The 14786-nt window shown below is 46.3% G+C and overlaps 1 protein-coding gene across 8 annotated transcripts in view; it reads right to left on the minus strand.

Annotated features, from left to right (window-relative positions):
- Vps8 (VPS8 subunit of CORVET complex) overlaps positions 1-14786 on the minus strand; it is a 252801-nt gene that overhangs the window by 152085 nt on the left and 85930 nt on the right. For all 8 annotated transcript variants that reach the window (XM_076548542.1, XM_076548544.1, XM_076548543.1 and 5 more), the window contains one exon: positions 3528-3574. In XM_076548542.1, coding sequence (XP_076404657.1) covers positions 3528-3574 — 47 coding nt within the window. The remainder of the gene's footprint in view (positions 1-3527; positions 3575-14786) is intronic.

The following is a 14786-nucleotide window of genomic DNA, read 5'->3' on the forward strand; positions in this document are numbered from 1 at the left end:
TCCGCATCACTACCTCATGAGAAAAAGGAAACAAGATTCCACAACACGATCTCGTTATTCTGGGAAGGAAGAGGAGAGAGAGGTACACACAGTTTCTGCACTTAGTCTGCTTTCTCTGGGGTGCTGACATGTTTCCCGAGGGCTAACTCAGCCCTGCTGTGCACTATTTTTGGCCTCACCTCCTAGAACACAGAGTCCATTATGAATAGTAGATGAGGTTCTAGAGGCCTCACTTTTACTAACACTCATATCAATAGATATGTTTTAAAGCTTTTTTTTTTTTTTTGGCTGCAAACAGAAAAAAAAATGGTTAAACTCATCTTATACATGATCAGTTTTATAAGTTTCTTTTTAATGTGAAGAACTTATCTGGTGATAACTGAACATTCTGAGAGGAGAGAGGAGTGAGCATTGTCAAGCAGCAGACCTGCCGATCTGCACTAAGGACATCGAGCCAGCGCGGAATATCCATGGACCACTGCGCGTCCGCCGGGGCTTGCTGAACTACTTCCGGCTCAGCCTCCCATACCACGGTCATTCGAGTTGAATCACTCCAGATACCGCCCACAGTGGTGGAAACTCAATATGGCCAGCACAATTACGCTTTACTGAAACATAATCCAAATACTGCACCCATTTTTACACGATTTTTAAAATTAGGGTTACTTCACATGGGCTCTGGAGCACTGAACAATAAAACTGACATTAAGTCTAGTAAGACGATATTTACACTGCACACAGTTTGCTCCTAAGGGGAATCTCAACAGCACAAGTCCTTTTCATATTTGGGAGTGAGAAGAAAGAGTAAATACAGAGCAAGTGGAGGACACCAGTTTAAGGGAAAGGATGAGGAAGGTATACACATATAACAATCCTCTGGTCAAGCAAGCCTGACTGCTGACCACTGTAACCTGATCATTGGTGGCAACTCTGAACATGTAGTATTTATCCTCTAGCATTCAGTATTGATTTCATGAAAGTATTTAAACAAGGCATATTCACATCTAACACTTTAATTACCACATTTGAAATGGAAGGAACCTAACAGAGAGATGGCTTAGGAATAAAGGATCAATGTCGAAGAAGATCCTTCCCCTAAGCCCAGGACTAGACAGGATCTTAGACCAACGGAAAAGAAAGTCAGATGGGAAGAAGCTAAATCAAGAACAGCTCAGATCCAGAACAGAAGAGGGGGGTCCAATGCTCGCACAACCTCAGGCCTTTACACCATGGTGGTGGTGTGCCCTGGCCCTCCGGTGGTTGCTGGAACTTCAAGAGCTGGCCAGGCCCAGGAGTGAAAGAAAACAGTCACATAGGACCCTCACTGAGCAGAAGCTGGACCCACACAATCGAGTTTTGAGACTCAGGAAACAAAACTGAGAGACAGGAAAACTGTGGTATTTCTATCGCCAACCAGACAGCGAGGAGCATGTGCCCGGGAGTAAAAAGAGGAGGTGGGGAGGGAGGGCAGGCTACAAAATGACTGGAATACGCCGTGACTCTGGTATTCCTCTCGGAGATTCCCAGTGACAAGCACTGTATTTCCCCCGGAACGACCCAGCGGAAAGCATGCTGAGGTAGCAGGCTATGGAAAGGGGTGGTGGAAACAAAGGATGATGAAGAGATTCTAATGAGACTAAAAGGGGGAGGAGTTCTGTCTTTGGCTAACGTGCTTAATGAGAAATTAATGAGCTCTCAGGCTAGCTGGCTGATTGGAGAATATTTTCTTTTGAAATCATACATATAAGAAATGTTTATCTACAGAACATTTTTGGGAATAACATACAATGTTTGCCAGACTTTTGACCCCATCTTGTCCTTCATTTTGTAACTTTGGGGTCATCTTAACTTTGTGTCACCGTGAGAGCACTCAGAACTCCAGATAGGGAGCACCAGTCACCTTGTTCATCAAGTATTAAAGAGCCACGTTACACCAAGAACCACGCTTTTTCAGTATGAGAAGCGTGTCTTGCTATGATTAGAATTCTGTCAATGTGCAGAGTTCAGTGGACTGCATAGTTAACACCATTGGGAACCCTCTTTACCTACACTTCCTGCTCTGGAGACAAGGCCAGCATCGCCGCTCTGAAACTTGACAGTTAAATGAATCAAAATATATAAACCTAAATGACTAAGGTTTATTTTAAAAATAAAAACATAGCCAGGTGGACAGTGGTGCACGCCTTTAATCCCAGCACTCGGGAGGCAGAGGCAGGTGGATCTCTGTGAGTTCAAGGCCAGCCTGGGCTACAGAGTGAGTTCCAGAACAGCCACAACTACATAGAGAAACCCTGTCTCAAAAAAACGAAAAGCAAACAAAAAGATAAATAAATAAAAACATAACTAGCAAGAAAGTGAGTGTGAAATGGGGTAAAAATGACACTGCATCAGGAAAGGACGCAGAGGGCCCACACATCATGGCGCCAAGTCTTCTAAGGTCTTCACACCCGAGGAAGCTTCTCCCTTCAGCACTTACTTCTGAGGAGGAAACTGTCCAGTGCAAGGCTGTCAACAGTCTCTCTACTGCAGCACGAGCGTGTCACTGATGACAGCTGAACCACTGGGTCAACCTGAGCCACAAGTGCACAGGACTGCAGCTCCCCACAACACAGTCAAATCACACAGAGCACACAACTGCCCCTTGATAACCTTCACACAGGACTGCAGCTCCCCACAACACAGTCAAATCACACAGAACACACAACTGCCCCCTGATAACCTCACACAGGACTGCAGCTCCCCGCAACACAGTCAGATCACACAGAGCACACAACTGCCCCTTGATAACCTCACAACAGTACAATCCAACCTTTTAGGAATCTGGTTCCCAAAGAACATGCATATTCCTAAGCCAAGTGAGTGCTGTTGGGGGCTTAGTTGTTATATACTCACACACGATCTTTAGCCCTTAGAAAGTGGTCTTAGCCATCGGCTAAGACAAAGAGCTCAGGAGCTAGACTCCTGTGCCGAGAATCTCGCCTTTGCCCCAACAGCTCCTGTGAACCTGACAAGTTTCTTAGTCGCCTGCTGCCTGCGGAATGTCATCTATGAAACAGACGAGCAACGCTTGCCCCATGGCTGTCCACGTTAACAAGGTGCTACGACAGTTCCAGACACCGGTATAAAGGGCCTAGAGGTGCTCGGCTGTTACAACGAGTGTCTAAGGCTATGAATGGCAGGTGTGGGAAGTTAATAAAGTTAATACTTAAAAAACTCTAATCTACAGTTTTACACTGACTTAGTTTTTAAATAAAAGGCTCTGAGAAAAAAAGATATAAAAACTGGTAACAGCCGTAAGAACTGCCTCACCCTACATGATGCTCATCCCTGTTGCACACAGATGACAGACCACAAGTTTCTGTTCGGGGAAAGTTAAGTTTATCGTATGAAGGGTCTGAAAATGAAAGAATGAAGTCTTTCTTCATTCTGTGCAAATTAATATAAATTCCAGCGAAACTTAGAGAACTCCTAAGCAAGACACTACCTGGGTTCGAACTGACGGAGGCTGAGAGGCAGTGGATACTCACTTTCGCTGAAGCAGAAGGCAGTAGTCCACTATGACCGGCACCGTATCCTGGAGGAGAGCACAGGAGATTATCAGCTCAGCCGCCCACAGCCCACTGGGGAAGCAAAGGTCGGCTTCGGGCGCTGGGGACTCCTAGGATGATACAACTTCAGACCGTGCTGTCGGAGAGCAAATCTACACCCACAAGTCAGCAGTTCAGGGGTGGAGGGCTTTTTAAAGATTTTATTTTTGTTTTATATTCATGGATGTTTCGCCTGCGTGTATATCTGTTCACAACATGCATGCAGCCCACAGAGGCCAGGAGAAAGCATCGGATCCACTGGAGCTGAAGCTACCGACAGGTGTGTGAGCTGCGACGCGGGTTAGGGGAATGAAACTCAGGTTCTCTGAAGAGCAGCCAGTGACTTCAACTGTTGAGTCATCTCCAGCTCCCCACCCCCACCCCCGAAAAAAATGTTTAAATCCATTCTGGGTATCTACTGCAATTATGTAACCAAAAGAGAGGGTGGCAATGGGCAAGAGAGAAAATCAGTAAGAAATTGAATTAAATTCAATATAAACACAAGAAAAAGAGTAGTTTCTATTTATAGCTTCATCTATAGTACAAGCTTATAGTTAGTTTATAATGACATTAAAATAAACAACAGACATCAAATTGAAAATACATTTGGTCCTGATGGTGCTTCATGCGACTTAGAGTTACCTATGTTTTTGCTAGGTAATTTAGTTAGTAATGTTCTAAATAACTTTACAGTTGATTTAACTTCTCAGTTTTATGTTTCAGAGTTCGTCATGTACGGTCTCATATCAAGTCCGTGGCAACGCATAATCCGGCCTCTTTCAAAGAGGAGCCCGTTATGGCTGGAAACTAACAGCCCGGGCTTGCTGCTGTCCTTCATCCTCCAGCACAGGACACCAGAGCTAGCGGACCGCACAGAACACAGTCCACACTTGGTGGACAGAGGTCACAAAGGAAAGCCTTCTTGCCAGAGGGAAGATCTGAAGAGGCCCTCAATCCTGAAGCGATCACCCTGGCTCATCCCCCTTTCTTGTCAATATTCCTCATGACCAGGTTCATAACTTTATTTAGACTCTTCATGAACAGGGCCTGCGGGCTGGTGGGAGGGATCAGCAGGTGAAACCGCTTGCCTCCTGGCCTCACAGCCTGGCTCAAACCCACACGGTGGGATGAGGGACCTGACTCCCACAGGTCGTCGTCTGACGTCCAGACTTGTACCACAGCACCTGAACGCCTGCACACACTCACACAGAGAACATCTGCACACACACACTCACACAGAATAAATAAACACGGAAGATTAAGACCAGGACTTAAACTCAAAGATTCACTAGGAGTCGGAGCTACATCAGCTCTCAACTTTCTGGAAGACAGTAGCAGGCTAGATAACTGGGTGGTAGTTCCTAGAAATGCTGGGGTTGGGGGGCGGGAGGGATCTAGTGATAGCATTTCAAATATGCAAGTAAGGGTTAGAAATCCCTCAGCAGTTAAGGACCACATTAGCTGGCCTGAAAACTTCCTGTAACTCTAGTTCCAAGGGAACCAACCCTCCGCCTCTGTGCACACCTGCGCTCACACACACACACACACACACACACACACACACACACACACACACACAAGTACATACAAGTAAAAGTAATAACACGTCTTTTAAAAATTACATAGAGAACAGCGGGCTCTCACGAAAGAAAGGACAGCAGTGTCTAAAGTGGACGAGGACCGAGAGGCAAAGCAAGAAACGTCACCAAGCAGGTAACGCTGCAGAGGAGCCCCAGTTTCAACGCCACAAAGAAGCTGAGAGGGAAGGGGCGGAAATGCCTGAAACTGGGATTCTCAAAACAAACCCCAACCTCAATAAAAGGAAAGCTGAAGAGAAAAACCTACCTCCTGGCACAGAGGGATGGTTAGCAAGGCTGTGCCTCATGGCTAGGTGGGATAAATCTGTACCCTCTGAGACTGTCCCTAGGACCCTGATACCAGACCGCTGTCACTGCCTCCTTGGAATGGGAAGGCCCAGGCCAAGAAATTAGCATGGTGAGCCTAGGGAAAGGCGCACTGGCCATGTGAAAGCAACAAATTCCCAAGCTCCTCCAAAGTCCCACCGAGAGAGCCGCCCTTAAAGCTGTGCTTAAAATAAAACCTCTGCACGTCTCATGAGATAACGTACCATGGAGGAGTGCCACTAGGGACTGCCAACGCCTGTAGCAAGACCCCAAAACTTCCCAGGCAGAGTCTATTTTAAAAACCATTAGAGGCAAAAAAGAAAAGTAGAACTTCATATCTCAAGTGTTCTTAGAAAGTAACATTGATGTATTTTCCGTACCTCATCAGTTCCACTCAACCAATATAGATTTTAAAATAAAGAGTGAGGGGCACACACCGCTGTTCAACACAGCATCGGGAACTCCTAGGATATCCAGCAACGCTGCTGGGTTCCATGACTGGGAAGTCTACTGAGGAGCCTGTCCTGGTGATGGCGAGAGCCAGCTGCAGAGGCTGGAGCCGTGAGTGAAGTGTTTGGGACAGAGGACATAAAAGAGGCAGAAGCGGGGAGAGAGCAAGAGGAAGCAGGAAGAAGAGGACTGGTGTGTGCGTGCCTGGAATCCCAAGTAAGAAAATGAAAGCGCTGGAACACAGCCGGCAGCTCAACAGGGAACTCAATAACGTTTCCTGAAATAAAAACACTTGTGTCTCCGTCCTGAACGAGCACACCCAGGAGGGAAATGGCCCGAAATGACACAGGGAGACGAGGTGGCTCTAAAAATAAAGAAAAGGCCAGGAAGCAGACCTGTCATTTGGGAGAGCAGAAACCTCTCAGGCTAGCCTGATTTACCCCCAGTGACACTCAATGTCAGAGCTAACAACGCTTCCTAGATCCTTAATGAAATGACCTTTCCATACAGAACCTGGAGACCAGCAGTTTGAAGACACTGCTCCAAGAACACTGCTCTCACAAACCTTGAAGATGCTCTTAAGTCAATCCACAGCTCTTTCACGTTCCTGCTCATTCCTACCTTCTCATTCCTTCCCTAGGGTACTAATGAATACTGACACCTACAAACCACATCCCCCCAACCAGGACCCCAATGCTGCTCTCTCCGGACGTCATCGGGACACGAGTGACAAGTGTGTCCTCCTGCGATCACACGCGACTGCTGCAGTGAGTGTGACACTGAACTCGGATTCTCCCTGAGCGTACATCCAAGTGGACAATTCACCAGGATGACTTGTGTTTAATTAATAAATAAATAAATAAATTAAATAAATGCCAGTAGGAAAAGAGGGAAACTAAAACCCAGAAGATATGTACAGCCAACAGATACTCAAAAAGAACACACACAAAAACAAACAAATAAATGAATGAATACGGCACCCCTTAGGCTGACCACTTCTCGGTGCTAAAAGATAGCGAGATGACTGAAAAAGCCAGGCACAGGGACTGCTAAGTAGATGAATAAAACAGTGTCAACTCATACTAAGAAAGAAAGTTAGAAATCAGTTTAGACTCTAGACAAGAAAGACACCAAAGCAGATAAAAGAATGGGTAACGGGGCTGGAGAGATGGCTTAGCAGCTAAGACCACAGGCTGCTTTTGCAGAGGACCTGGGTCCAATTCTCAGCACCCAATGGTGGCTCAGAGCCGTCTGGAACTCCAGTTCTAAGGGATCTGACACCTTCTTCTGGTCTCTCTGGGCACTTCATGCACATGGTGCACAGACATCCACGCAGGCAAAACACTCATGCACATAAGATAAATATTCAAAAAAAGAAAAATCATTAGCTTGAAGATAAAATTTGAAACCATGAAGAAAAATTTGTCATGAAAATTGAGATGCTGAAAAAGAACCAAACAGAAATTGGGGAAATCAAAGAATAAAATACACAGACGAGGCTGGGCGGTGGTGCGCACGCCTTTAATCCTAGCACTTGGAAGGCAGAGGCAGGCGGATCTCTGTGAGTTCGAGGCCAGCCTGGTCTACAGAGCTAGATCTAGGACAGGCGCAAAGCTACACAGAGAAACCCTGTCTCGAAAAACCAAAAAAAAAAAAAAAAAAAAAAAAACCAAAAAACAAAACAAAAAAAAAAAAAAACACGGACGAACCAACACAAAAACTTTAGATCCAGCCTAGGAATATTTCTGCATGGATGGGGGAGGACTATGAGGTCCCATCCCCATCTTCACCCCTATCCTAGGCCCTGTTGGCAGTTCATGGCTGTGAGGGAAGGGGAGTCATTTCTTCAGCACTGATACATTCCCCACAACCCAGTCAACAGCCTGCATGTGCAAACCGCCCTGACTAAACTCAAAACAACAAGCCAGGACACACTAGGAAGAAGCAGGTTGCAGGAGGAGACGGGGGGGGGGGGGGGGGGGGGGCAAGTACCATCAAAAAAAAACTATGTGTATGAAACAGTAAAAAAATCAAAAGTTCCTGTTAAAAGCAATCCCAAGGTGGTAGTGCACCTTTAACCCTAGCACTCGAGTCAGAGGCAGATGGAACTCTACAAATTCAAGCCATCCTGCTCTACAGAGCAAGTTCCAGGCCAGCCAGAACTACATCCTGAGATCATGGCTCAACAACAACAACAAAACCAAACAGCCGAAAACATCACCAGAGACATGATCAAGCCCAAGAATGGATTCCAGTATAGGGGACGACGTCAAGACAACAGCACACAGAGATGTAAATAAAGAAAAGGCAATTAATAATCACAACCCAAACTTCTAAGAACTCTGGGGTAGGCATGCTCAAGAGACCCACCCAAGGAAGCCATGAGGCAGAAGATGAGATAAAGTCTAAAGGTATATGCAAATTATTCAATGAAAATATGGTGAAGATTTCCCAGAGCTAGAGAAAGACATCCAAACCCAAAGATATTTAGATGTGACCACAGAAGAACCTAGTCATGGCATATCACAGCAAAATGTCAAAAATACAAAGCAGAGAAATGATACTAAAAGCTATATATAAGGGGAAAACTTCAAATCACACACAGAGGCAGAAACATTGGGATAACATCAGATCCATCACCAACACTGAAAGCCAGGAAAACATGGCTTCTACAGATTTCAAGCACAGAAAAGTGACTGTCAATTTTTAAGCTTGCGACATGAAGTCAAGCTCCCTCTTAAAACTGACGGAGAAATGAGTGCTTCCTTCTTGACAACGGGGCCAGCACTGGAGGAGATTCTTTAGGGACACACTACGCAAGAGAGTAAGAAAATCGTTTCGCCCTTGAGGACAGAGGAGAGAAAAACAAATAACAGAGCCCAGCAAGGCTGAATCAATCAACCAGCAGACAAATGAGAAGAAAAAACTACCAATGATTCACCCAGACACAATCACCACCCAAACCACTTTGACATAATCTTACATGGGAAAGGCCTTAACTAACCAATTAAGACTCAGAGAAAGAAGTTAGATGAAGGTAAATAAATAAACACAAAGGCAAGATCCAGGGCTGGGGAGACAGTTCAGTGCAGCCCTAAGAGGAAAGCTTACAGCTCTAATCATTCCCGTCAGAAAACCAGACAGATCTCAAAGTTAGCAACTGAATGATGCACCTCAAGGTTCTAGAAAAAATAAAAAGCCACTAAGGCCAACTAAGCAGACAGGAACAAACATAAAGATTAGTGCAGGAATGAACGAAACAGAGACTACGAGAACAAGGCATAAAGTAACCAGCACTAGTTCTTTGAAAATATTAACAAGATTTACTATTCCCTAGCCAAGCCAACCAAAACCAAGACAGACAAGACCCAATTTATGAAATTACAGGTGAAAGAGAGCTGTTACCAATCAAATACAGAAGATCACTAGGGAATACTTTAAAAATGTAGACTCTCAAAAGTGCAAATACCTAGAAGAGTTGTGTTTGTTGCAGAATATTTGTTTACACTGTGAAGATGTGTCACTGTGGTTGGTTTAATAAAGAGCTGAATGGCCAATAGCTAGGCAGGAGAGAACAGGCGGGACTTCCGGGCAGAGAGAGGAACTGGGGATGAATCTAGGAGCAAGAGAAATGCCAGCAAGACCCTGAAGAAGTTGGACACATGGTACAGAGAGGTAATCGAGTCATGTGACAAATTTAGATTAGCAAAAACAGGTTAATTTAAGTTTTAAGAGCTAGCGGGAAGAAGACTAAGCTAAGGCCAAGCTTTCATAATTAATAACAAGTCTCCATGTTGTTATTTGTTAGCTGACGGCCCAGAGGAAAGTCGGACTGCATGTGTTAATTTCTAAATGTGTACAACATGCCCAAATTAAAGCCAGATACCACCAACAATTTACACAGACCTGTAACAAACAATGTAACTGAGGCCGTGGTGAAGTTCCACATAGGCTCTAGTCCAAGACCAGACGGCGTCAGTCTGAATCCTACCAGGCCATCAGGAACATCTACTGCCAGACTTCTCAAACTGTCCCTCAGACAGGAAGGGAAGGACACTGCACAAGTCATTCTAAGAAGCGGGCATTTGTGACTGCAAAACCAGACAAGGACACACATACGTGCCACACTCACAAACAAAACAAAATACTAAACAACAATTTCCCTGATCAAATAGGTGCAAAAGGGATGACGTCAGACTGTCCCTATTTGGAAGACGACAGACGGAAAAGACCTCATGGGCTCCGCCGGATTTGACAACATTTTCAATAAAGTTGCAGGAAACAAAATCAAAACACAAGATCAGCTTTTATATATGCCAATAATGAATTTCCTGAGAAAGAAACTAGGAAACACACCCCATCCACAACTGAAGAAGAAAGGAAGAAACGTAACCAAGGAGGTAAGGGCCTCCGCAGTGTTCGGACGCTAGAAAAGACATCGTGGGAGACACCAGGCACTGAAGAAGTCTGCCGTGCCACTGAGCTGACAGAGTTCACATTATGGAGATGGCTGGCTTACCAAAAGTATTCTACAGATTCAACAGAATAACTTCAACATCCCACTGGCTGGCCCTTCGAGGAAGGTAGAACTACAGACCAGCATTATGGGCTTACTCCAAAGAAAAAAGAGGTTGCTGGCAGCAGGCATGAGGCGCCACCTGCTGGCAGAACACAAATTAGCACCACTGCCATCTTAACTAGTTGGATTGGTTCATTTTCCTGTTTCCAATAATAGCTTTATTTTTAGATTTTGTTTTTCTGGAGGCAAGGTCTCACTCAGTGATTTTTTTATGCCTCGGATTCCTAAGAACTGGGATTAAAGAAGAAAGTGCAGCAAGCCTAGACGCCAACTCAAATGATCTTGCCCAGCAAAGGAAGTCTTTAAGAACTATTCCTAAGTCCTGTGCAAAGATGGAGAAAGGCACTCCCAGAACATCAAGCTATCATGTGGAAACCCCAGCGGTCTGGGGAGATGGCTAAACTGGTGAAGCACTTGCTGTGCAAGCCAAAAACTGAGTACAATGCCCAACACCCACGTAAAAGCTGGGCATGGCAACATAGGCGTAACCCAGCACACTGGAGAGGCACAGACAGGAGGATCCCAGGGACGGCTACCCAGTCAGTCTACTCCAACGAGGGGGCTCCAGGTTCAGTGAGAGAGGTGAGAGCAACTGAGGAGGACACCCAGGACCAGTGTCTAGCCGCCACATGCACACACTCACGCAGGTGCACACACGCACCCCTGTGCACACAGTCACTCAGGGGCACACACTCACCCCTGTGCACACACTCACGCAGGTGGACACACAGAAGACAGAGCAGAGACAGACAGACACAGACGACACAGTCACAGACAGGAAGCCAGGAGGGAAGGAATCTCGATGCCAGGGGTGCGGACTACGCTTTATGAGTTGTTGACCAGAAAGGCCCTTCTAAGGGCTCCCCAAAACAACAGAGACTGTGGCCAGTGCTGTTGACCGCCTCTGGGAACTAGAAGGTAAGACCCCACTGTGCAAGACACCGGGGGCGTTGGTGGCAGGACGTAAAGAAACAAAGCTGGAACTGAGCCGGAAGCTCCCTCCTGTTGGCATGTCACAGTGCTTGACTGTGCTATAAGGCTGCTGGGGGAGAAGTGTCATCAACCGTCTTCCTCAGCTGTGGGTCCTTCAGTTCCACGGGGCCGGGCAGCCAGTCAGGTGCGCCCACCCACCAGTGCAATTATGAGGATAAGCAGCTTTTTCCTAACTGAGCTCAGGCCTGCTCTGCAGGAGGGAACTCGTGTCGGTACAGGAAACCTGGACAAAGGTCTGCTCCCAGTGAGGAAGCTACTTCCGCTGCTTTGCTAACTGGGCACGATGTGCCCGTCAGCTTGCCTTCTGCCTATTCGTGCTGATGCCAAAGCTGCTGCTGCTCTCGGGCCTGGTCAGAGAAGTGTTTTGCAACAGGTGGCCGTTACGCAGATTCTCTTATGAGAACAAGTGACTGCTGCATCCTCGGTCCTAGACGGGGTATTCTACACCACCTCCTCCGAAGTACACGGCACAAGAGGATCAGTAAGAATGTGAGGGCCAGGGGAAAAGGGGAGCATCGTGGACCACTGACTTCTAAGCATGCCATGGCCACAGCACTCGAAGTCTCAGCTGCTACGACCTACACGAGACCTGTACAAGACCTGGCCCATTGACATTCTGTCCTGGCATAGAAGGGGTCCCCCCTCTTCTCACTGCTGAGGGGAGGGGTTTGCAGGCTCTCCTTCTCCTTGAGGGTCTGCAGGCAGTTACAGAAGAAAAGAGACGAGGCACATAGTAGAAGGGTGGGGTAGGAAGAGGGATGAGCACCAAGAAAAGGAGGAGAGAGGGCAATTGGGTGAATATAACCAAACCCTATCACACACAGTCCATGTATGAAAATATCACAATATACAATAAAAAACCCACAGAGAAACTATCCATCCTAGTCAGAGGCCATCCTCCCTTATCTGAATACTTCAAGCGGTAGAAGGGCATAAATCCAAGAGCTATTTTTTCAGCAGCGCTTCATTTCACAGTAGATGCACCACCTCCTACTTCCTCTCCCCTTCCTTCTCCTTCCTCCTCCTCCTCTCCCTTCCCTCCCCTCCTCCCCCCTCTCATCTTGCTAGGACACCAGACTGGCCTCAAAACAAACAAACAAACAAACAAACAAACAAACAAGCCAGGTGGTGATGGCGCACACCTTTAATCCCAGTACTCTGGAAGCAGAGCCAGGCTGATCTCTGTGAGTTCGAGGCCAGCCTGGTCTACAGAGTGAGATCCAGGACGGGCACCAAAACTACACAGAGAAACCCTGTCTCGGGGGGAAAAAAATCACAAAGCTACAAGAGACAGCCTCAAACTGAATGTCCTCGGGTCTCAGCCGCTTGCAACTTGGGAGTTGGGTTTCACCACATTCAGCACCTTCTGATCTTATAGGTGCTACAAACGTGTGCACAGTGGTCCACTTGCACACGCTGCTCTCACCTCAGCGTCGGCAGAGAAGCTTCTCGCTGCAGCAGCAGTAGTTAACACAGAGATCATAACGGGTTTGAGTGCCAAGAGTAAGTGACTGACAAGTGCTTAGCCCCAAATGAGGCATCTACATCATCGCCTCCAAGGCTCAGTGGGCACCGGGAGGAGTGAGAGCCAGAAGACAGGAGAGAGTGTTTTAGTCTTACTCAGAGTGGACCCTGTGTGCAGGATGTGCCCTTGGAACAACGGTGTTGTGACTGGTAAGGGGTCACCCAATCCTGGTTGGATGTCAGGCCTGCTCTGGTACCGTGAACCTGGTCAAGAGCCCATGGCTCAGGAGGTCATGGGCCCTACCAGGGAATCCACTACTAGATCTGAACAGACTGAAGCCTTCAGAACGTCTTCACAGATGCCGACACACATTTGCTGAGGGCTATCAGCAGGTAATGTTGCGTTCCCTCCAGTAACTAACCCCCCACCTACATGGATGAGAGCAACCCTTACTCTGTGGGTCACATGAAAATAGAGTGAGAGCCAGTTAGAAGAAGAAACTCAAAGGGAGTGTGGTGGGATGGTTAGCAGGGTACTAGGGGTGAATGTATTAAGTTAAAAAAAAAAACTTAAAACTCCTATCTAGCTAGATCTTTTGGATCTAGAAAACAAAATTTATTTGAATCTAATGTTTAATCATGTTAAATTTATCCATAATTATTTTGATTGGATTTTCTTATAAGGTCATTTTTAGTCTTGATTCTTGGTGCCACCTCTGACAAGCTAAATCTTTAGCTAAACCACTGATATGGTATGTGGGTGTGGCATTACAAACTGGTAGAAAGGGACATGGGATCTACGGTGTCCGGTTTTGGATCCTGAGGTCTGGAGCTGGGCAGCCGAGTCTCGGTGCTCCTTCGGCAGAAATGAGGACAGCAAATGCTGCTTCTACACACACATAGTATTATGGCAAACTATTTACTGAAAATCTGTTTCACCCTGGCAATAAGCTGACAGTACAGAAAAAACCAACAACAACAACAATGCTGTGTGATGTCTTTCTGTATGTTGTGAATATGTGTTGTTCCCATTGGCTAATAAATAAAGCTGGTTTGTGTGGCAAGGCAGCTTAGAGGCAGAGATACAGAGAAAAGAAGGGCAGAGTTGGGGGCACGCAGGGGTGAGGGTGAGGGGGTGGTACCTCGAGCTGGCAGCCCAAGGAGCAATAAGATGCCAGCACCAATAACAACACGGCCCCGTGGCAAAGCACAGATTAACAGAAATGGGTTAATTTACGATGAAAGAGCTAGTTAGCAAGAATACCATAGACCATACAGTTGGTAATTAATAAAAGCCTCTGAATGATTGTTTTATAAGCGGCTGTGGGACCTCAGGGCTGAGCAGGACACAGGAAAACTTCCAGCTACACAACAACCTTATATATGAAAGACATTAAGAGAGAATTAATAAGAGGCTGAAGAATCTCCTTTGTGTACTGATGTTTAGGCATCCACACTGATCCAAAGCTACTCAAGGATTATTTCTTGTGACTCAGAGTGTTCCTGAGGTTAAGAATACCTGGGGTTCTCATCCTGAGTCTTAAGATGTGAACAATTATGTTGTAGCCATCCATGTCACATATGCTGGACTCTAGGTCTACTTTCTCTAACACGTGACATATGGACTTTTCCAACTATGTCCTGTGCTCATGAAAAGAAGCACTCCAGATGCAAACCCGGAAGTCCAATGCTTACGTCCAAATGCTAACTTCATTGTTTACTAGCTCTGTGATTCGAAAGACTTGTCTCACCTCTCTGTGCCCTGATGTCATCTATAAAGACACGCAGTCACCTTGGAGAGTTCTGCCA

The sequence above is a fragment of the Peromyscus maniculatus genome, chromosome 12, assembly GCF_049852395.1.
Source record: "Peromyscus maniculatus bairdii isolate BWxNUB_F1_BW_parent chromosome 12, HU_Pman_BW_mat_3.1, whole genome shotgun sequence".
NCBI lineage: Eukaryota > Metazoa > Chordata > Mammalia > Rodentia > Cricetidae > Peromyscus > Peromyscus maniculatus.